The sequence below is a fragment of the Halictus rubicundus genome, chromosome 14, assembly GCF_050948215.1.
Source record: "Halictus rubicundus isolate RS-2024b chromosome 14, iyHalRubi1_principal, whole genome shotgun sequence".
Classification (NCBI taxonomy): Eukaryota; Metazoa; Arthropoda; class Insecta; order Hymenoptera; family Halictidae; genus Halictus; species Halictus rubicundus.
In genome coordinates this window covers 12,005,161-12,028,085 of record NC_135162.1, presented here as the reverse complement: position 1 = coordinate 12,028,085, position 22,925 = coordinate 12,005,161, and the positions used below count along the sequence as shown (strand labels likewise).

Here is a 22,925-nt window from a genome sequence, read left to right as displayed (position 1 = left end):
TCCTTCGCTCGACGCGCCGCTACTTTCGCAAAAATTTAGCACAGTTTCTACAGAAACCGATTCTACGTAAACACTCTTTTTCGCCGTTTCTATATTCTACGTATACTGCACGGTATATAATATGTCTCGCCAAAAACATTAACGATTGTTCGCCTTGTTCCGTTTGGAATTATAATGATTACCGACGCTTGGCTTTCGATTTCTGTTCAATTACGAAATAGCGAGTCGAACAGGCGAGTGAACATAATTATATATTTATTTTGCGAACGTAAACGAGGCCTGGCGATTAGAATGCGTTTCAGCGATTGATTTATGCGAACAACGTTGTGACACGTCGCACGCGTAGGACTCGCTGCGTTCTCGTAACGTTACACGCACAGTGGGTGGAAAAATTCGAAGGTCAGATTTCGAAAATGTTGCCATAAAAAGCGGAATATAAATAGCATCTTTGTGTCACCCGCTAAGGTCAAACCAACTTTTTTCTTGCGCTACCAAGAAATTACCATTTTCATCTACGAAGTTATAACAATTTTCCAATTTTTCCAACTACCAACTCGTAACCATGAAATGGTTAAAACAGCTGAATAACAGTGTCCGTCGGGGATTCGATCGTGCCAAATGCAAAGCAGGAAGAACGCAATCGCGCAAGACAAGCTAGCAGGCTAGCTTTCCATCGCCTCGTTCGAAACTTATGGCAACGCAGCGCTCAGCGGCTCGAACGGTGCGCGCCCGATTTTGGCCAGGTTAACCACGCGACAGCAGGAACAGTACACGAACAATTTAAATAAAACAGTAGGCCGAGCCTTTAAAGTCGCGGGTGTCGCAAGTCGCAAGTCGCAACGGCCACGAACGCGAACGTAGCAGAGCGGGTTGATCGTAGGAGGGAGGAAGGAAGACAGGAAGACGGTAAGAGGGATCGAGTTGGCTACCCGTGTACGTATCGTCTGGAAAGAGAAGGTAAAAGGAATACATGTGTTCGGATAGATAGACAGGCGTACAGAGAAAGAGAAAGAGGGAACGTGTTCAGATGGAAGAAGAAAGATAACGGAAGAAGGGGAAGAGCGCACGCTAAGACAGGTGGTGCGGATAGTAACGTCTAACGGAAAATGTAGGCTGTGGGTCACAATAGTAGCTTATGCTTTATGCTTTATGCTTTATGCTTTATGCTTTATGCTTTATGCTTTATGCAGCCACATTTTATCGTGATTTCAGGCTGCGAATTATAAAAGAGAAAATTAGATGATTCGTCCTTCTTCGGAAAAATATTTTTACTCTTGCAGAATGACAAATGTTCAGGTTCTCGGTGCAAATATTTGTCGTACACTTGGTGCGAATACTCCATGTATACATTCTACATACGTATTTGAAGAAAAAGTCGAGTCGACGCGACGGATAGAAACGAGAGTACGGATCGATTGGCTTTCAGCGATGGTAGTTGTACCGGTCACGGGCCCTTCGCGAGCGTGCTTCGCTCGTCAAGCTTCTATGAAAAAAGAAATGTCCGATGTGCGCGCGTCTAACGTATGCAACTTGTGCATACGGACACAAGAAACGCAACGAAAGCAACGAAGACGAGGAAGGCAAGAAAGGCAAGCGTATGGGTGGTTCGTCATATGGGTTACCTCGAAGCAAGATCGCGGCTAGAAGGACAGACTAACGGAAGTGAATTTTTTTTTTCCTACAGTCGCGTTTCAGTAATTTCGCGCAGCGGGCAGGAAAACTTGAAAATATTTCTGCCCGGTAATTAACGTCTTAAGAGCTTCGGAAACCATGCTGGGACCACATTCTTTTCTCCGTGACACGGAAGATTGCGATCAGACGTTATTTTTCCGTGGTTTTGGGTTCCTCGCGTGTTTCCAAGTTTTCGTTTCTCGTTTCTCGTTTCTCGTTTCACGCATGCGAACAATTATTTCATCCGACTGCGTATCCAAATCGTTTCGTTTGGCTTTGGCAAACTAGTCCTTCCAACTTCTCAAAGCAACTCGAGCCGTTCGATTCGACTGAAAGATTGCGTTCTTCTTTTTTTCTGTTAGCCAGTACAAAAAATAGAAGCCAGAGGATTGGAAATTTTGTGAAAATTCTCTTACAAGAGTTCTAAACAAACTTTGCATTTTAATAGATCAAGAATAGATTTCGATTTAGTCATGCTCTCGAGGTTCCCCCAGAGACACGATGAATTTAATTACGTAATAACTTTTACTTTGCGCTTCCACACATCCCGGCTAACTCTCGTGTATCGATTTTAAATTCAAGGTAAGCCGTTTACCCTGGTCAAAGAACTATGACCAACGCTTTATGAACCACGAAACCGATAGCGAAACCGTGTAGCGTTATAATCGACGTCGACGAGCTTTCTTAGGACGTAAGGATTTTTTATTTTCTAACGTGCGTTCGTTCTTTCGTTCGTTCCTACGGAAAAAAAAAGAAAGAAGAATAAAGTCCCCAGAGAAATGGGTTCATCGTCGCGCCGTTGTACCCAGTCAACCTTTGCTTGCGCTTCGCTTCTCTATTGGAGACAGACTACACCGCGATTACGCGGTATATTGTACGAGATTCGACGGAACTGGAAAGCTCACGAGATTTAGCGTTCGAAAAGCGGTAACGATGCAGCAATAAACCAACGAGCCAGCAAACAAACAAACGAACGAACGAGCCACCCTGTAATTTTTCTTTTCGCGTCTCCCGTGCAACGAATCATAAACGAGAGGAGCGCGCCAGACGGCATTGTCCTTTTCTCGTAGAGCATTACGTAAATGAGGGTACACCGTGACCGTACACGTTGAATCCGCGCGAGTCGCAACGTCTCCGCGTGTCCTTCTTTCCTTCCGGTTCTAATCATCGCGCCGCGAAAGACAACACAGTCGCCGAAAGTGTTCGCGACATCCAGCCCGACAATGTCAACTTATTTTCAGCTTGTTGACAGGGCAGCTAGGAAATATTGCGCTCCGCTCTTTTTAATTGATCCCCCACTTCCAATGGTACGAGGTCTAGCGCTTCAAACGCGTCAGTTTCTCCGTTATATAAACGCTCGCCCCATCTCCTCTTTCACCCACCCTTGCCGTTTAAAGAAAAACTTTTTCTTTAGACGGCCGTCCTAGATTACAAAATTGACGAAAGGCAGTTCGCGCTGGTGCGTCCCAGTTCGCGGACGACTTTAGACTTTAGATCTCGTCCGCGAGGCGACTCTCGACGCTCGACGCTCGACGCTCAACTCTCGACTCTCGACTCTCGACTCTCGGCGCGCAACGTGCGATTAAAACACGGGAACTCGAACGGAAAACTTATTCCCGATCGTTATCCGAGCGAGTCGATCCGCCTCGAGTGACATTCTTTCATCCGAGACGTCTGCCACGCCACGTGCTTCAAACGCGGTGTGTCTCTGTTCAAACAATCCGGCTGACATTAGATACTCCGAATCGCTCAACAAATATTTTCGCGCGCTTTGTAACTCTCTCGAAATTGCACGAGCCGTTCGCCAGGCGAACATGCGTGGCAAAGGTTTCCCTTGCGACTACTACATATGTATGTAGCGGTAAACGTTGCAGAATGTTTGCGGCACATATTCACGTTCATTTCGAGTTTCGGTTTCTGCAGAAGAATCCTTCCGGACGAACCGGACGATCTTTTTGCCCGTTTGAAGTTACGCGGTCGGACTCGGTACAATACACGCCTCTGCTTGGAATCCCGATCGGATCATCGGCTTCTAACTGTTCGGAGGAACGGAGGTACTCCCGCAAGTCCCGTAACACTAGCGAACCGCGTAACACTAGCTTCTCGCCCAGAAACTCAACATTTCCGCGAGAATCGTGACCAACGTAACCTAATTTACCGCGTTGCAGCAGCCATCGCGTGTCTTAATCGTTCACCTATAGGCAGATGCACGAGTGTCACGCCGCAACAGCTGCCCACCTGCTGTTGTGTACCTGTCGACTATTTCTCTCTAACGACGCTCCTTCGACCCGCAAGGAAACGTGATTCCCGATTCCCGTACAGTACCATGCTCGACCAAAGTACCGCACAACATTATAGGACGTTCCATTCACACCCTTCGCGTACATTGGACATGTCCTATAAAGCGAGCACACTATTTCGATCTCTGTGGGAAGTGTACATTTTCTTCTTTCAATTGTACGAACAGTTCAAATTATATGAAACGTCCTCGCGCGTCGTTTCGATAGGACTAGATATGCTCGCCACTGTACCACGGTGTACGAGAGAATCACGGCATACGAGCGACAACAACAGAACTCGCGAGACTTTCTCCGATACAGATTCATTTCCCGTGCCGAGCGGCTTCCTGCGCGAAGGAAACAATAAATGCTTTCTCCGTGACGGAAAAATTTCAACGAACAACGAACAACGAACAACGAACAACGAAGAATGAAGAAAAAGGAGGATGCGTTCAACCAAACTTTCTTCTCCGCGTTTAATTACAATCCAAACCATTGTTAACAACAAATATGACCAACTGCTTGCCAGGCAAAAGTATGAGCGCGAGTAACAAAACAATGATCTAGGCACGTTACGACTATGCGCATGATTAAATTGCACCGACAGGAAGCATTCCCCGATGCGCTCCTGTATCCTCGATCGATACAATTTAACTGCCTCAAGGCTGTTTCTCGTAGACAACGAGTACAACCATGATCTCGATCCTCGACGCGTTTGCGCCCACGAACGGGAAGTCGTGTGCTTAAAAAGCGGTAGAGTGGTAAAATGATAGAGGGGTTCGGTTTCCCCTCGCTATTTTACGTGAAATTTCTGAAAGAGCTCGCCAAAGGACATTGAAATTGAAATAGTCAACGAAGGATCACGAAACGAAACTGAAACTACACGTTATACGCTACGTTTCTACTTAATACGCTACCCACGTTCGAGACATTCCACAAGAAACTCGCTAATAACATCCTCCGCGGTCCGGGAGTTCCAATCCCTCGGGTTTGCAAATGCATGCTTATGTCGTTCTACTCGAGGACGCGGCGTTTACAGCTTTTCAGCGCGAAAGCTGTTGCTTCGTACATTCGTACTTGCAGGATCAATTTATAGAGTCCGAGAAACGCGACCTGTAGCCTGTACAAAAATACAATCAACAGTTACAACGATGGACGCTTCATTTCTACGACTACATACTTCCTGTGCACAAACACGATTCCCGACGTACGAAACCAGCGACTGATGACGCGCTATCGATCTGTCATCGATGATTGTTTCGTGCGCGAAAAACTGGTTTACGCGATACCGCGATCAACGATCAGAAGCGGGATAGAAGCTAGGAATTCGAAACTCGTGGCTTCTTCTTCTTCTTCTTCTTCTTCTTCCTCTTCTTCGAGGCAACGTGTACCACCACCTCCCTTTCACTCTATCCTCTCCTCTACCTCTACCGTTTTAAACGGGGAACGTTGCGGGGCTCGTTCCTTTCTTCCGCGGAGGCCACGCAATCACTTTTTTCGAGGTTTGCGTGAAACAGGTATGTACATTCGGAACGATTACCTACTGGAAGGTACGCGCGGCATTGGCAACGCGCCGACATAAATCCGAATTGCTCGCACGAACGAGAATAACCGAGGAGCTTCGCGGACATTAGAATCAAGATGTTCCGCAGAACCTTGATTTCAAATCAATTTCAAATAAGATTAATGCTCGACTCTGCTCTTAATCGACTCGTTTTCGAAAACGCTATTTGCAGATGTTCAATCTACGCGTTGAATTAAAGAAAAGAAATTGCGAACGAATATCGGATAAAATACGAGTCCGTAATGAGGTCTGGTTTACATTTCACGCTGGGGTGTCATGGTCCCCAGCCCTATCCCCAATTTATCCGGCTTCGAGGCCTCGGGGCTTCGGGCTTCGAGGCGACAGGCCCCAAGAGCGTGACAAAAAATGCAGAAATGGCTTTAGGCCGTGGACACTCGAACTCGAGTCTCTCGGAAATGTATGTATGTACCATTAAAAATTATTCACCGATGTATGTGCATATGAAAAGTTTTTGCGACCGTCATCGATATTCAGAACAATCGAATACACAAAACAAAAATATCCTCTCGACAACGAGCCATGCTTGCGATACTATTATATTTCATTCGTACAGGTACAGTGCACGAAGTACGCAGCATTTCATTCCGATAGAAAAGTTAGGCGGGAACGCTTTAAAGGAGATAGGGATCCTCCGTCAGGTGCCATTTACGAGAGACGAGAGACGAGAGACGAGAGACGAGAGACGAGGGACGAGGGACGCGAGACAGAACCGTTACCGGTTACCGCCAACAGGCTGGCACGATTTTCCAAAAGCTCGCGAACAAGCATCCTGCCCGGTACACAGCGCACAACATATTCGACGCGCGAACATCTTCTCGATCGACTGTTATAACAGGACACGGCTGGATACACAAACAAGTTTCGCGGAGAAGTTCACGGAGTGGTTCTCGTTAAAAAGGGAAAAAAATCGAATGAAAGGGAAGACTCACTCTGTTGCGTTGTAGGTAGGTACGTATGCAGCAGGTATTTACACGCGCGTCGCTACCACCGGCGATAATCCACGTGCTGAGAACACACTGGGCAACACAACGCGCAACGTGCACACAGGCAGACAGGGAGAGAGACGGAGAGAGAGAAAAAGACCGAACAACCGACCGACCGACCGACCGACCGACCAACAGACAGTCGGACAGAAACACACTCGCGGCAATGAACTAGGGACGAGGTGAAACGTCAGTATCACAAACGCGCGTTCGGTAACAATACGAGAAATACGTCGCGCGTTCGATATATGTAGATAGGTAGACCGATACAACACTCCGAAAAAGAAAAGGCACGGCGGGAAAAACGGTGGAAAAGACGAAGCGCCGCCACGAAAAGAAAACGTTCACTCGTAATCGTCTCGCGTGGCCGGCTGTGACTCTACTCCACTCTACTCCACTACTCCGGCTAGGCTCCGGGCTTCGGCAGTTCGGCGCGACACTCCGACGACTCCCCTCCACGCGTCATTTCTCCCACTACCGACACCACTTCTACTTCCAGTTTACACTTCCGATCTTCTCGGCAAAGTTCGCCAGTTTTCGGCACTTTTCGACACGATCGGCGCAGCGCGCGACGCGACGTCACTGCTGACCATTTAGAAAAACGATTACACTTTACGTTATGCGATAGTACTATTACGCGTATGGCAAATATAGTACTATATTTATTCTACTGCTAGACAGGATATCCTAAGCTAGCTAGAACATTAGCAGAATAGCATTTTAAGGAATAAAATAATAAAAGCTTTAGAGGCCATGCTATCGTTCGTTAAAAATATGTGTTCGATAAAGAAGGCATTAAACTGAATGTAAATTTTATTGTTCATTTGTTACGGAAAATTCAGCTCGCATTCGAAATTTAAATCAACTAAGGATAATGTAACAGTGTAGAGTATAAAACTGGCACGATCGACGCATACACAGTTGATACAAATAAAAATGCAAGCTGAAAAATCAAAATATTTTATTTAAAAAATTATATGTATCATGTAGTTTTCTTATTTTTACTTTCACCATTTTCGATGTTTACGTCTTTCTTCAACTCGTATATCTAAAAGAAAAGAAAAATGTTTGTATATACCTACTTGATAACTTACATATACAAATTGCACAGATACGTATACTTTGGATACCCTTAATGAATAGTATTTATATGTACTGTACAAAGCTGTGTACCTGGATGTACGCTTCGGTCAATGTTATCATTTGCGGTAGAATTTGAGTTACGTGTAAGTCTTGCAATTCGTACCACTGACCGGTAGCTCTGTGTAAAATGTGAACCCTGTATGTTCCCTGACCAGGCTCGCCGTCGTGAACTATATTTGCTACTAAATCGTATGTTGTACAAGGATGTCTCTGTTTCACTTCGGGCGTTAAAATATCTCCAAAATCTACATTCCTGAAAATAATATGCTATACAGTACATGCGAATTACAACCAGATTTTATTTTTCAGATATCAAAAATACAGAAAACACTTACTTCACTGGAAAATTAACTATAGTGGGATTCTTTTCTACGAAAAATGTGTTTTTTGTAAATCTCTGAAAAGGAGAATCAATATGAGCGTATCGATCGATTTTATAATTGATTATAGAATACCGTTCGATACCTACTTTTATGTAAAGTATCAGGTAAGGAGGAAGTTCTGTAATTTCAAATCTTTTCATAAAATTCTCCTTGTAAGTTTTATATTCTTTTTCAGTCACCGCATTAAACTTATTCAATAGCGTATACAAATTGACCTAGCAGAGTAAAAAAGATGTATATTTTGGTACAGTTTCCGTGCGCATATAATTATACTCGTACACTCACTTGAGGAATTATATTTTCAGTAAATTGGTCTTTGAAGAGAGGAGGCGGAGGTAAGTCACATGTTAAATATAAAAATGGACTCTCTGTTACCGTTTCACCGTATTCTACGGTATGAAGCAATTCGCTTCTTTGATTCTCGTCTAATTCGAGCGGTGGAATTTTTCGCGTATATATACGCATATGACCCAAAAACGTTTTGTACACTATACTAGAATCACGTTTTTTTGTACCGTTCAATGCCAAGTGCAAAGCATTTAAAAACCATGATAGAAAATCAATTGGATCACCTAAAAGTTTCATTTTAATATGTATACAGTGTATATAGAATCGGATGCGTTCGCGAATATTTTCACAACTACGTATTGCATTATATACCCTGTTCTGTGAACTGAAATCGTTTTTTACTCCACAATACGACAGCTTGTAACATTTCGTGTGGACTGACATGCGCTTTAAAGTTACGTGGGTTCCATAACTTTCTCATTAGTTCTCCAAAACGTTGAACTAAAAGGTAGGAAGAATCACCCGGTGGTCTTTTTACATGAGAATAATTAGACTCTCTTAAAAAGAAGTCCCTTAGAGGTGTGACATGAGAAAGAGCCTAAATAACATAATTTTCATTTTCTTATCGCTATGGATTACATTCAAATTATATGTATGTATATTTAAATACAACTCACTTGTAATATGACATTACAATAATCATTTGCTTTTATATTATTCATCCCCACGATACCTGGAGAATATAACGAGCCATCTATAGCTCTCGATAACTTATCGCTTTTATCCAACTGAGCAATCTGTGCTTTGTCGAATGTTGGATTCAAAACATATTTTATGTCGTCTAATGACGAATCTGAATAAGAATCATTTATTATTTTGCGTTGGCATATCTTCCAATCGCTATGTAAAATAATAAGAACATTAACTTACCAATTATTTCATAATTATCTGGTAAACAGTAAAATTTTAAAGTATGCAGATTAAGAAATACATGATGACTTTCTGCTACGCTATGTGTATACGCATGAGTATTAGTACCTCTACCCTGAAAATACTTTCCACATACCAAACAAGCGTACACATTAATTCTCGATAACGATACAGAACATAACTTTTCAAAATCGAAATCTAAAAATTGTCGATTTATCGTGTCTAAGTAAGGACATAGTCGTGGTGCTTCAGAGTTCGTCTTCATGAATTTAACATTTTCTAAAATAAAACAAATTAACAAATTTATAATCTAACCTATTTTTAGGTTAGAAACCAGTAACAAATACTTATTTACATATGTATATAAAAATGCGATCCCTTACTTTAACATAAGTCGATTTGATATAAAATAGTTCTAAAATAACGTACATTAATAATATTAAAAGCTTCGATTTAATTCAATACATAAATAAATTCAAGAATCACCTAACCTTACATTCGAATTGTGTAAACAATGAATTCTATCACTGACATTTCTGCTTACAGTGAAAATCAAAGATGAAAACAACTGTGAATGATTACAAATCTAATTATAAATACTTACTTTCGATATCATCATCCGTATCACTTTCATCCTCCCGCAACTTCCTTTTTTGTTGATTCTCCTGTTTCTTAGTCGCCATTTTCATTAGAGATCAAAGGCAGACATGTTTTCATATACCGCGGTATACCGGCGTAAATACTTCATTTGTACTATACAACACGAATAAGTCCACAAACAAATGACAACCAGCGAATGAAAAATGTCTGTTATCCAATTACGTAATAAGTTTAAATTAATATTTCAATTTTTATCAATGTCAATTGTACATAATAAATTTCGTAAAAATGATGAATTTATCTATAATAAAGTACACTACGTTCTTAAGTACAACTGTAAAACTGTATTGACTTTGTAGACTACAAATTCCAATAATCATTGCTGAGGACAAAGTGAGCTTTTCATTCGTCTTGTAGTCTTCTTCGTGAAACAGACGTCTTCCTCTTATGGATGCCAAAACAAAGCAGAAATTTTCCACAGAGCTTCTACTCTTTCTTTTCTATACTCAATGACTGTATCAGTCAGTCAGGTGCAGAGGAAATTTGTATAATCAGATGGGTTGATACGTTCACAGTAATCGTCATGGCTCCTTTCGTATGGAGTTTTAGAGGGAATATTAACCGGTTTTTAACTGATGTTCAAATATTACAATTCTTTCTCGTGTTAATCGGTCTGTTTAATTTGTCTGTGTGTCTCTACGAAGACCAAATTGGAAAATTCGACTGGTAAAATGTTTCGTATTCTGAAACAAATGTTGATTGTAATGCTCAAACGCGTTAATAATGCAGTAGCATGCTTCCGTGTTTGACAGTCTGCCTGCTAATCGAATTACGCTAAACGAAGAATTTATTTTTTTATTTACAGGAAGCAGAATTATGTCGGTAAAATTAAGTTCGCCAGTTTTGATACGGTCTCAACTGCAAAGAAAATTATTGTTGCTACCGAGGAAAATGTTATTGCCGCGCTGAACCTGAAGTCAGGTAGCCTATAAATATTAATATAAAAACGATTACGTGTCACGAATGAAATTTCTTTCGTACTTGTAAATGAGAGATTCCAGCCATTAATTACAAAAGAATATTTTTGCCTTTCAATATTTATATTATTATTATTATTGAAAGATGAAATGCTGGGCAAATTTTAATATGTTTATCCCATACTTGCTACTTTATTCAACTGAAATAACTGTATTAAAATTAACTATAGTTTCTATAGTGTACCAAAATGCTTATAGTTTTATATTATATTAGATTAGATTAGATTAGATTAGAATTAGGATACATATATCCCACAGTCAAAGGGTTAATTTCTGAAAAGTAACAAAGTAGATACATAGATTCATAAGAAACGTTGTTTATTTAGGACAAATTTTATGGAGACGAGTATTAGAAAAGGGATATGCAGGTCATATTCGTGCAATGGGAGGAGTTGCAGACGGAGATTTAGTTTCTGTGAGTGGAGGAGTACCAGCTATTGTTCGGGCATGGGATGTAGCCACAGGTCACATTCTTCATGAATGGCCCATGGCTGAGCAAAATCCGGAGAGGTTAATATTTATATTACTTTCTCACTAATATAACTGATTTCTATTACTGTCACTGTTATACTTGTTTCTATTAATTTCATTGTTAAAGATAACTTTAACAACGAAAAGAGTCACTTTTTAGTGACTCTGTAGTTCCAGTGTCAAAATTAACTTAAATATATAACATATTGCTTCCTAGTAATAGTAATAATAACAATTTACTGAACTATGTAGATTAATGGTGTATAGTGTATAAAAACGGTATAGTGTACATAGTAAGAGGTAATTATAATTATTGGTTTTTCAGACGTTTCTCTCCATTTATATCTTTTTCTACATTGGGATTGTACAGTGCTAACAGGTTTCTTTACCTTTATCTAATGCACAATAAACAATACATGTTCATTCACTCAACTATTACGGATTTCTCACATTTATATATGTATAATGTACATATAATTATAGAGTTAAATTTAATTGATATTCTCTAAATTGTCGTAATATAAAGTTGCAAAACAATTATAAGCAAAGAGAAAAAAGAAAATTAATATACTTTCGATATTTTGTAATAAAATTTTAGTATTTTATATATTTCGTACATATCACTAATGACTTCACTAAAGCACCAAATTTCACAATAATGTTTCGTTTATTTATATAAAATTTTCGATACTATTTAAATATCTGCAATTTTCTGTTACTATTCAGAATCAAAGATGTAAAATGGTACATAAAAGATGGTATGGTACATCACATTTTGCCCAGCTATAACAGCGATATTAAAGTAACATCGTACGATAGTAAGACAGGGCACAAACTCCAAACAAGGAAAGTCTATGGATCATTTATAAGTCAAGAAACAGAGTAAGGAACTAAATTAATATATAACTGCTTTATCTATTACATCCTATATTATTTAATCAGAATGCTAGTAATAACTTTACTTCGTTTTTTTCTCAGATGCGTTCTGGCAGCTCCGTATCTAGCATGTTTAAAAGGAGATAGCTCATTAGCTGTATTACTCTTGGTACACTTATTCGATTCGAATGCCGAGCCACAATCAGTTACGATAAATACAATATTTGGTGCTGGTGCACAAGGTCCGTATCACATAGAATCAGTGCTAGGCGAAGAACCTGTTGTATCGATTAGCGCAGATGGTAATCAAAGGAAACGAATTCTTGTGGTGAAAGACGTAGTTCCAATTCAAAGAGATATACCAGGCGATGCCGCGCTCTATATCGTTTCGGTTGACAATGAAAAAGTGCTTTTGGAAACAACATATAAAGCTGGAGTAAGTAAATACTTTGCTTCGATTTGTACCTCCACCTTGAGACTTCTTCAATATTGCTTCAATTATTGACACGTTAAATTGTCTGATTTTAGACAACTGAAATTACAGCCACAGAACTTCTAACATCAAAACCTATGCCAAATTTATCAATGAGTTTAACACATTCTTCATTGATATCACCAACAATTATGTCTTCGGTTTGTCCTCGACAAGCAAAAGGCATAACATGTCGCCATTTACTGTGTTCAGAAGATCACAGTGTTGCACTATTACAACACAATAAGTTAATATGGACTAGAGAAGAAGCGCTTGCTAGCATTGTAGCTGTGGAAATCATAGAGTTGCCTATGTCTGATAGGGAGCAGGCTATCGAAACAGAATTTGATCAGAAAGAAAGTAAGTACAAAATATGTATATCTGTTACGATTATTCAAGTACACTAAAAACCCGCGTCAAATCAAATCAAATCAAATCAAATCAACGAAATAACATTTTTATTTCATATTACTGAACTCACAAAACTGAACTCGTAGATAATACTATAATACATATGGCAAGAATTACAAGTAAAATGGCTTGTCGTTATATTTCATTGTAATCATGATAACAAAGTCATATTCTATTTTTATAATTTAATTTGTAACGAAAACAAATTAGATAAGTTGTATTAATTGTACTTTTTTGTGAATGGCTGCTGACAGGTATTGATGTAGACAGTTCATGTAAGTAGTGAAGCAGCAAGGGTTGGTTTGAAAATTACTTTGTTATCCTGCTATTGATTAGATTTATTCGCATGTGTTGATTGTTTCTTAGATAATCATGACAATATAAAGCGAACATTTTCTCTCTATTACTTAGGAAAATTGTTATAATGTTGCAATTAGTATCTGCATGGAAGTTTTAAATATTTTCTAATTTAATAAGTATTTCTCTTCTTTCGAAGGAGTTGTAAATTACACGTTTGGAATTAATAATAATCGAATAATAAATATCATTTATATTCAGTATTATGCATGAGTAATTATATAAATCCAGATAATTCAGAGCATTATTTGTATTTGCAAGTGTATAGATAACAGAATTTGAAAGTGATACTTGATTAACTCATTTTACAACCATGTCAACCACGTACTGTTCGTTACCGTTTTAGTTTCGGTTTTGCAGTAGAATGTTTTGTTTTTTTAAATAACAGTAGTATGTAAAGAAACAGTTTACTTTACAGTGCTTTTGTGGTACAAACGATATACAACTTGATAATTTTGTTATAATTAGGGGATGTACTAAGTATGATGATCAGAAGAGTCGGCTCACAATTCAAACAGGCAAAGGCATTCGTCCAATCGATATTAAGTATAACACCACAACCATCCAATCAGCGTACTGACTTAGTACGAGATAAATTTGGATTACACAAAATGATTGTCCTTGTTACATCAACTGGAAAAGTATGACTTTGTTTGATGGCTATTACTTAATGTTATTAGGTAGCATGTATTGATAGATAAGAATATTATGCTCTCCGAAAGAAAAGAGAAAAAGATGCAATGCACAACGAATAATTTTATTTTCAGCTATACGGTATTGAAACTAGGAAAGGTGAAATTATTTGGCAGCTTAGAGTGCCAAGCATTCGAGGGTTTGTCAAAAGATCTAGCACAATAGTTTTATACGTGCAACGTGGCAGCAGGCATTTTCCTTATCCTCCACAGTGTACGCTATTAGCAGAAGATAGAGTATGTTTTCTTCAATACATCAAAAATCAATGGTTACTTTTGATTCAAGTTTCGATACTCTACAATATAGACTTGAAACATTTTTCAGAAAACAGGAGAGGGAGTTCTATACACATTTAATCCAATTACTGGTCAACCGTTGGATGGATTAATCAAATTGGGATATAAAATAAAGCAATCCATGTTGCTTCATGTTACAACTGACGATTTTCTACGAATTATTCTTATCCTTGATAATCAGGACAAACCGCATGTATATCCAGAGGGTGCAACTGCAATGGCTGCATCGCTTGGTAAAAACATATATATGTTCACCGCGGATCAAACGACAGGTGTACTATCTGGATTTTCTCTTTCGTATAGCACAACTCAGGTACATACGCTGGAACTTCTATAATTTATAAATATGTATAATATGTCAAAGTATCTGTTAAAATTGCGTTTACTCTGCAGGAACTTATCGCTCATAAAGTATGGGAGTTACTACTTTCTCCAGAAAACCAAAAAATAACACACGTTGTATCGAAAAACCCAATAGAACGTGTACACTCTCAGGGTAGAGTTTTGAGCGATAGATCTGTACTGTATAAATATATTAATCCTAACTTGGTTGCTATAGTAACCGAAGGGGTTGGATATACCAATAAAAGTAAGGTCACCAAAAATATCACGAAATGATTACAATTCAAGTAGATTTTACGTATTTTGACGTATAACGGGAAAATTATTAGTATTATTAATTGCTAATACCAATGCATTTTTACCATTGATTTATATTTCGCAGATACGCTTAATCTGTATTTATTGGATGCTGTATCTGGAGCAATGATATTTTCTATCATACACAAAAGAGTGCGTGGTCCAGTCCACGTTGTGCATTCAGAGAACTGGATAGTATACAGTTACTTTAATGAAAAGAGTCGTAGGACTGAAATCGCTAGTCTAGAACTTTATGAAGGAAAAGTGCAGAGTAATACCACAGGTACGATATGACATTATTTCAAGTATTGCTTGTTCGTTTTCGTTTTAATTACTTGGCTAAAATATTCGTGTACTGCTCCAGTGTTCTCGTCTTTGTGTACAACCAAATTACCGATCGTGGAAAGACAAGCTTTCATTTTTCCTGCGGCAATAGAATCCATGCGAGAGACTATCACGGAGAAGGGTATTACAAGCAAGCACATTATAGGTGAAATATTCACATATTATTTGCCTGAATTTACAGCGAATGAAAAATACAATACGTGTAATACTTACATGTGCACCTATATATTTCACAGTCGCTCTTGCCAATGGTGGTGTATTAGAGTTACCGTGGAAAATGGTAGATCCACGGCGGCCTATCAATCCAGAAGTACGCGAAGAAGGTGTAATACCATACATGCCAGAGATACCTATTCATATGGACGCAATAATTAATTATAATCAAAGCGTGTTTAGGGTATCGGGTGTTCACACTAGTCCTAGTGGCCTTGAAAGTACTTGCTTAGTTTTTGTACACGGTCTTGGTATGTATTCCATTATTTTCAATGCATGTATCTCTACTTTTTTTATCATATAGTATCATGTCATATCAAGTTGATGCAAAATTACGGCAACTTTAAAATGTCACAACTTGTCCCAAACTGAGACTTAGAGATCGAAATAAGAACTATTATTGCTATCACATGGATTTAGCAACAGCTAAGTTTTAAAATGGTAAAACGCAAAGCGAAAGATTCACTAACATTACTCCATCAACTTGATAATAAAATTAATGAATGATTTAGACGATCAATTATGTGTTTAATAACAATTATTGCAGACTTGTTCTACACGCGCGTGGCACCGTCGAAAACGTTTGATGTTCTAAAAGAAGATTTCGATTATTATCTAATCGTGATAGTGTTAGCAGGACTCTTAATTTCATCATACGTTACAAAGAAGTTAGCTTCGCAAAAAGCGCAGAAACAAGCATGGAAATGATGATTCGTTTCTCTAGAGAAATTAGTGCATAACATTCTTAAGTATCCGTTTCTTAAAGGTAAAACATTTTGCTAATAATAATTTGTAAAAAAATGATACTGTTTTATAAAAAGATAATGTTACTGCAAAAGTAAATGTTAACAATTTATTACTACCTGAAATATCTGAACGTATTACACGTATTATATATTATTTGGTTTTCTTTTTTTATTTGATTGAACAGAACGCACACACTATAACGATAACATATATCCGAATATTCGAGTCAAAGTGTGCTAGTCATTCTATGGAAAGAGTGGACCATGATCGCTAATTAGATCACTAAAATAACTGACAACATGCTCAAGCTACGATTAATGTTTCGTTCAAACAACAGTGTCCAACAATCTGTTTCATTATAAGTGCAAACTCTGCTATTGCAACTACATTTCTTTCTGGTAAAAAATAAGATCGAATTATCTTAGTATCACATACTATCGAACGATATTTAACTAGTATTTATGTTCCTTTCTGTTCGAACGTGCAGTCGCGTACATATTGCCGTTTCATCCTATGATATCGGTTTTAAACCATATTATAGAGGAAAACGTAAACGTTTACTTTTACATGTATATAATACATGCAAATTTCATGTTTTGCATTTTATAAATACATTAATTTATTGCTACTTACACTTATTTTTAATTTATAAAACTAGTAACACATGATACAAGATAAAATACTGTCAACTGCAAAAAATTTAATTATTACTTTCAAACACACAAAAAGCAATGGATAAAGAGAACCGTAAACATACATGGTATACTACGCATTGCAGATTTCGAATCCTTAGCATTTATGTATAAGCATTTCCCTGTTCGTTTTTAAAGCAAGATTTATTTCATCGATGTTCTCACTGTTATTAGTAAAGTATTAAAAAGACATTAGTATACTAATTTTCTAATTTAAATATTTAGAATCACAAGGAGGATGTCAATTTATCGTTACATGTATCAGATTAAGTTAACACCAACACAGCACTGTACGAACCTCAACATATGCCACAGTACAAACGAATGATTTTTTGTATTATATATTTATGATTGAAAATTAAATGAATTATACCATCTGCGGATAAAAACCATAGAATCATTTTCTTTGTATAGAATAGTAATTTGCTTTGTAGATACATGTAAAGTTTCTAATAGACATAAGTTTTATTGTAAAAAAAAAAAAAATAGGACTATAAACACTAATATCATGAAAATGTAAAATTTGCAGTACCAATACGAAATATAAATTGTATAATAATATAAACTTTGACAGCGTACCTATTTTTATCCATATCTTAGTTTTAAGACTTTGGTATAGTAAAGTCTTGATCTAAGCCGGATCCTCGGGGCCGTGCTCCCACATAGATTGGATATATGTACTCTCCAGTGGAGGGGGATAGGCGAAGACTATCGGCTTAGATCAAGACTTTACTGTAGTAACATTATGAATGCATTAGAATAATAAAATTATTAATATTTATTATAATACAAGTCTTTGTATTTTATACGGTATATTACAATATTGATAATGCTATAATTATGTTAAATTTATGTTGAAATTACCAAGAAATTATCATTCTTCTCCTGTTTTTTTATCACGTTGTCAGAGATAAATCTTTGTCTTCAATGTATTGTAGAATAATTTGAACATTTTTATAATATTCGTTTGTTGAAATGTTTTCAGTTATCTAAAAAACCAACAGAATATTGATCAGTTTGAATCGTAATCATTAACATAACTCTATATGTGTGTATATATCTTTTTGCAATCTATGTACATCGAAATTACCTTGAAATTGTTCATATTAAAGGTTCCATCGGTAGGAATTTTCGATATTTTAGAAGTAAAAATACTAAGACACTTCACCCATGCAATATCTCCATTGTAATCAGCAATTTCTTTATATAATTGTACACAGCAAGACTGTCGATAAAAGAAGGAGACACATATAAATTGATGAATCTAAATACAAATGTATTTTCTATATTATTATTTACTTGTAATATAGAATGCTGATGTTTACTGAGGTACGGTTCTGCAACAGTTAGGACGTTCCACGTTTCTTTTTCAAGAAGATTTAAATTTTTTACGGTTGCACCTAGTGACGAAAGTAATTCCTTTTGTAATTTGTAAGTTTGAGTGAATTTATAAATATTCTCGGTACTCTTGTTATAACTTTCCTTTGCCGATGCACTTAAGAACTTTGAAAGTGCTGGTAAGATTTGCCTAAAAATAGTTATTCGTTTTATCTACATGTAGATAGGTACATATATCTATAGCATGGTTATTACTCATTCGTTCTTTCCATATACATAAATACATATGACAAAGGGAATAATAAAACTTACTTGAGAGTTCTAGATCTAATGAAATCTTTCGAAACATGACCAAGGACATTTAACAATTGCCACGCACGATTGATAATTAAGAGATTTTCATCTTGAAATCGATCTACTAACGGGTGCCATATCAAATGTACTATCGGTAATAATTGATTTTCCCAATCAGCTAAAATTTCAAGACCTTCTTGTAAAGTTGACATTGCAAGTAGTGATTTTTCTACTTCCTTGGACGAGAGGAAATGTAAACAATGTTGCATCACATCTCTGATCATTTTTATATACGGAGGTAGATCTTGAGCTTCTTCTAGAATTTGTTACATTAATTGTATCTGAATGGAAAATTGCGAATTGATATGAATAGAATTTTTATGAATTTTTACCTTCGTCCTCCTTCGTGATATCTGCTTCACCATTTTCCTCTTCCAACACTTCCTCTTCTAAATTCGTATCGATAGGAGGCTCCCTTATTTCTTCGTCAATCTTTTTTTTCGCTTTATAATACTCTACCAAAGAGTGAATAATTTTTGAAGATTTCATTTCGGCGATTTCACTTTGTTTCTGTGGTCTTGTTGAAGCATGCTGAAGGTTGGCCATTCTTTTGATGCATATTGCAAATGTCAAAAAAACTTTTAAAAATGCAAGCGAATTTTTCTGTTGGAAACTGTTTTTCAATTGCAGAAGAACGTCTTCCACAATTTCTTTTATACAAGGTAATACGTCTATTGTGCTATACTTCATGACAACTCCGATAACATCGAGTACGCCAGGATTACGTTCTACTCGGCGCAATTTTACTGTTACGTGGTATGAAAAGTAGTCTACATTTGCGCGTAGTAGATCACCGACTGTATCGTATTGTAGAGATTTTGCAATCACCTCGAGGGTCTCGGTTCCAACAAAACTGATCAAACTGTGCCTGCTACCTAGAAATAAAACAATTATGCTACCAAATTACTTTACCATCCATTACGCTTACCTAGTACAGATAAAAGAAGATTACCTGCACTTTCAATAATTAAGTACAACGTCTTAAGAAGAAATCTATCGTAGTCTTGTTTCAAGTTTCGAGCAATTAGTCCCAGTCCTTCTAGTAATAAACAATGCTGTACCACGTTAGCTTGAGCGATACCCAAAGGTGTATCCTTAGAGCATTCAATAGGTGGATACCAATGCTCAGGGTTTATATACAAATAGATAACGTCTTTATAGATCGACAAAATTGAACAATCTTTCAATGGAACTATAATTTTAGAATTGCCGATTAATTAATCACGTTAATTTGTATCATTCTTAGAAAAAAAGAGAAGAAAAATATTGTATATCGTTTACCGTTTATTATCCAGTTTAGTAACAAGAACAACTCTTTCTTATGTTGTGGGACATCGAGGATAAGGCCGAAAATGGTATCAACTAAAAGTCTGAGATCACCAAATTTTCCAAGATATTTACATATTGTTACAACTTTTTCTTCGCAAGATCTGTTCTGAATGAATTTAAATCTTCTCCATAAGTTCGATCCATGAAAATAAGCTGGATCTTCCAAGTCCTTCACATTTGCAGTCTGCAGAAGGGATATACTGCTGCAGTCTATTTCAGACACGTACACGAGTGCTAATATCAACCTACGAATATGTGGTGAAGACATCATGATGCATGGTAATCTTTGTTCTCCAAGAAGTTTCAAGTAACCCGCAATTTGATTCAAACAAGATAACTGATCGTTATCATCTAGAACACAAGCAATCTTCAATGTCTTTTTTGACTGAAAGAAAAAAACATTTTAATCAATCATAAAAAGTAGAAATCGTACCAAACCTCCTGATAATCCTAGGTAACTTTGCAAGTAAGTTATAAAAATGTTCTTCTAGTAATTCCACCAAGGGCCGCATATTTCTGTTTTGCATATGGTTTATACTAATCGTATTTAATGCTTTCTCAGCTTCCTCTTGAATTTCTGGAAATTCATCTTCAGTCAGAGATATTAGATACTCGATTAACAACATAAAATTTGGTTTCATATTCCTGTGTAAAAAGTATATAGTTGTTCATTTTAAATATTGTTTATAAAGCAATATACATAGATATGATACAACGCAATTCACCTAGGACATGTGGCGAGCAACAAATTAATGGTGTCGATTAATTCCTTTCTAACTTTGTAATGAGAATGCTTTTTCAATACATCTAACTGATGCACCAGTACATTAAGTTTTCTCGCACTAGCATCAAACCATTCTCTGTTTCTTGTCGCACTTTGAAGATGTTCCCTTATTTCACTGGAGTCTATTGTTCGTAGCGAACTCTTGGAAGGATCGACGAGCAAGTTAATATTCGGTTTCATAAGAGCATCTAACGAAGGCTCGGTATCATCTTCTGGTTTATCTTTCATTACAAGTGAGATTACTCTCCCCCAAGCTTTTAATGCTAGCTAAAATTTTATATTCTGGTCAAAGTTAAGTTGTATTTGTTAACATTTAATCGTTCAACCTTTCGTTTTACATTACCATTGTCAGTTTATGCCCTTGTATCTCACCACCTATTGCTATCTCCTGCAATCCGCTTGCAATACCAGGTAAAAACAACATGATAATTTCCGCTACTTGATCTTGTAGTATAATATCAGACCTATCAGTTTCGTCGTCGACTTGACACAGAGCCATTACTGTCTCTACTGCTCTCAATCTATACATTTATTAGACACGATTTTATATATTAACGAATGCGATAATATATTGACTACAAGATTGATAAATAAGAGGATTTTGTTTATATATTTACCTAAGTGAGTTTGACTTTTCGACTCTGCCTATTGTTATAGATAATAATATTCCTTGACCTACCTTAGAGGCATTCTTTCTTACGTACAGCGATTCTATAACTTCTGTGAAACAGGAATGTATCAAGGTCTTAATGCTTAAGAGTACAGCTTCTTTTAGTTCTTCGTGGCCTGTGATCACTAAAAAATCAAATTATCTATGTTAAATAATTTTATTTAAAATTGAAATCATACTCACGATTTGGCCCTACTCGTGCACAACACCTCGATTGTACTTTGTTAGAATAACTTCACGAACGAGACGATGTACGAATAATCTTAAATATTAGTGTACTTACACATATTTGGTTGAGTTTGATCGTAGATTTGTATCAACAGACAGGAATATAATTTATTAAAATACTCCAATTTGGATATCTTTACTCTCGATAGTATTGCTTGCATTGTTTTCACCAATTCTTCTTTTACGTCTTTCCTGTAAGATGTGGGGTACTTATTGAAATTTGTAAAGAGAGTTATACACACAACTATTTAACGACACTGTAATCTCTACATAGCAAGTAACAATATTTACCTTAACGATTCATTTGGTAAATGAGTAATTAAAGGAAACAGAATATATTCTAGTAAATCTTGAATAACTTTGTCAGAAATTCTTGTTAGAGCAGTAGCAACATTGCGTGCATTGTTTACATTTGGATTTTGCATTAAGCAATCACACAATGGCTTTAAAACTGTAAATGCTTCTTGTATACGATAGCGTTCCATTTTTATTTTTAGTCACAAAAACAGAAAACGAAGAAGATTTTTAACTGACACAGCTAATATATATATATGCATCATGTATGCATCCTATACGTAAACAGTAATTGTAAACACTAGCAAACAGTTCACTCAGATTTCCTCTCTGTCGCTCTTGTTCGCTGATTTATAAGCCGCCAGATGGCGATTGAAAAACGAATTTTTGGCGGAAGATTTAAATTGTTTTTACTTTTATTTGACGTTAGCGTTATTCGACAAATACTTACCTTCACTTACACACTGTACACAAAATTAAACATACATTTGTTGAAAGCAGATATAGAGTTTATTTATTTTTCATTAGGAAAAAGTAAAATTCGTCGATAAGATGAAGAATGATGTGTAATTAATTGATGCGTTCACGCTTTTGCGAAAATGAATTTTATATCGCATGAAAATGTCGGTACGAAACAAACAGAAAATTTTGTATGCCAGAATGAGTATTATATTGCATATCAAAAGAAAACGGAATATTTATATATAATACATATTGCCATAAAAATTATACAAATGTAAAAAAACAGTAAATACATATTTGAACAATTCTTAAGGTGACTAGACTACAACATTAAAAGAAATTATTTGTATTGTAT

The 22,925-nt window shown here is 36.8% G+C and overlaps 3 protein-coding genes across 8 annotated transcripts; 1 reads left to right on the top strand and 2 right to left on the bottom strand.

The window, feature by feature from the left end:
- Nucleotides 1-7,462: 7,462 nt before the first annotated feature.
- Usp39 (ubiquitin specific protease 39) lies at nt 7,463-10,177 on the bottom strand. The gene is made up of 9 exons (XM_076799897.1): nt 9,867-10,177; nt 9,263-9,541; nt 9,010-9,185; nt 8,705-8,930; nt 8,330-8,616; nt 8,131-8,259; nt 7,997-8,058; nt 7,692-7,914; nt 7,463-7,566 (listed from the first exon to the last, which is right to left on the bottom strand). Exons 1-9 carry the CDS (start codon nt 9,949-9,951, stop codon nt 7,501-7,503), a joined length of 1,533 nt encoding a protein of 510 aa, XP_076656012.1. The 5' UTR covers nt 9,952-10,177; the 3' UTR covers nt 7,463-7,500.
- Nucleotides 10,178-10,381: 204 nt separating this feature from the next.
- On the top strand, nt 10,382-17,676 carry Emc1 (ER membrane protein complex subunit 1). Of its 5 annotated transcripts, XR_013083341.1 has the most exons (17): nt 10,382-10,588; nt 10,728-10,843; nt 11,226-11,409; nt 11,696-11,749; nt 12,097-12,252; nt 12,349-12,682; nt 12,775-13,078; nt 13,384-13,404; nt 13,955-14,127; nt 14,254-14,415; nt 14,504-14,788; nt 14,869-15,064; nt 15,200-15,397; nt 15,479-15,604; nt 15,696-15,923; nt 16,220-16,438; nt 16,604-17,676. XR_013083341.1 is itself a non-coding variant. In XM_076799883.1 (16 exons), the coding sequence occupies exons 1-16, from the start codon at nt 10,446-10,448 to the stop codon at nt 16,378-16,380; spliced, it is 2,841 nt and encodes a 946-aa protein (XP_076655998.1). In that variant the 5' UTR covers nt 10,382-10,445; the 3' UTR covers nt 16,381-17,676. The 5 variants fall into 5 exon arrangements, 4 of the variants coding, with proteins under 4 accessions (XP_076655998.1, XP_076655999.1, XP_076656000.1 ...); XM_076799883.1 differs by having other exon boundaries at nt 16,220-17,676; XM_076799884.1 differs by lacking the exon at nt 13,384-13,404 and having other exon boundaries at nt 10,383-10,588; nt 16,220-17,676.
- Tti1 (Telo2 interacting protein 1) lies at nt 16,563-22,443 on the bottom strand. 2 transcript variants are annotated; one of them, XM_076799881.1, is made up of 13 exons: nt 22,106-22,443; nt 21,870-22,006; nt 21,534-21,711; nt 21,260-21,437; nt 20,858-21,183; nt 20,566-20,777; nt 20,085-20,483; nt 19,756-19,995; nt 19,136-19,678; nt 18,762-19,059; nt 18,411-18,639; nt 18,202-18,336; nt 16,563-18,100 (listed from the first exon to the last, which is right to left on the bottom strand). In XM_076799881.1, the coding sequence occupies exons 1-13, from the start codon at nt 22,297-22,299 to the stop codon at nt 18,008-18,010; spliced, it is 3,162 nt and encodes a 1,053-aa protein (XP_076655996.1). In that variant the 5' UTR covers nt 22,300-22,443; the 3' UTR covers nt 16,563-18,007. The 2 variants fall into 2 exon arrangements, with proteins under 2 accessions (XP_076655996.1, XP_076655997.1); XM_076799882.1 differs by having other exon boundaries at nt 18,762-19,056.
- Nucleotides 22,444-22,925: the final 482 nt, after the last annotated feature.

What these genes read in the sequence shown, in the direction of transcription:
- Usp39 (XM_076799897.1), bottom strand. Translation starts at nt 9,951, where the DNA reads ATGAAAATGGCGACTAAGAAACAGGAGAATCAACAAAAAAGGAAGTTG. An exon ending in ATTGTAATGTCATATTACAA is followed by an intron (nt 8,931 to 9,009) that starts GTGAGTTGTATT and finishes TATGTTATTTAG; the next exon opens with GCTCTTTCTCATGTCACACC. An exon ending in ATAGTTAATTTTCCAGTGAA is followed by an intron (nt 7,915 to 7,996) that starts GTAAGTGTTTTC and finishes TATTATTTTCAG; the next exon opens with GAATGTAGATTTTGGAGATA.
- Emc1 (XM_076799883.1), top strand. Translation starts at nt 10,446, where the DNA reads ATGGCTCCTTTCGTATGGAGTTTTAGAGGGAATATTAACCGGTTTTTA. An exon ending in AGAATTTGATCAGAAAGAAA is followed by an intron (nt 13,079 to 13,383) that starts GTAAGTACAAAA and finishes GGCTGCTGACAG; the next exon opens with GTATTGATGTAGACAGTTCA. An exon ending in AGTTTTTGTACACGGTCTTG is followed by an intron (nt 15,924 to 16,219) that starts GTATGTATTCCA and finishes CAATTATTGCAG; the next exon opens with ACTTGTTCTACACGCGCGTG.
- Tti1 (XM_076799881.1), bottom strand. Translation starts at nt 22,299, where the DNA reads ATGGAACGCTATCGTATACAAGAAGCATTTACAGTTTTAAAGCCATTG. An exon ending in TCAAACTCAACCAAATATGT is followed by an intron (nt 21,712 to 21,869) that starts GTAAGTACACTA and finishes TTGATTTTTTAG; the next exon opens with TGATCACAGGCCACGAAGAA. An exon ending in TAGGATTATCAGGAGGTTTG is followed by an intron (nt 20,484 to 20,565) that starts GTACGATTTCTA and finishes CTTGTGTTCTAG; the next exon opens with ATGATAACGATCAGTTATCT.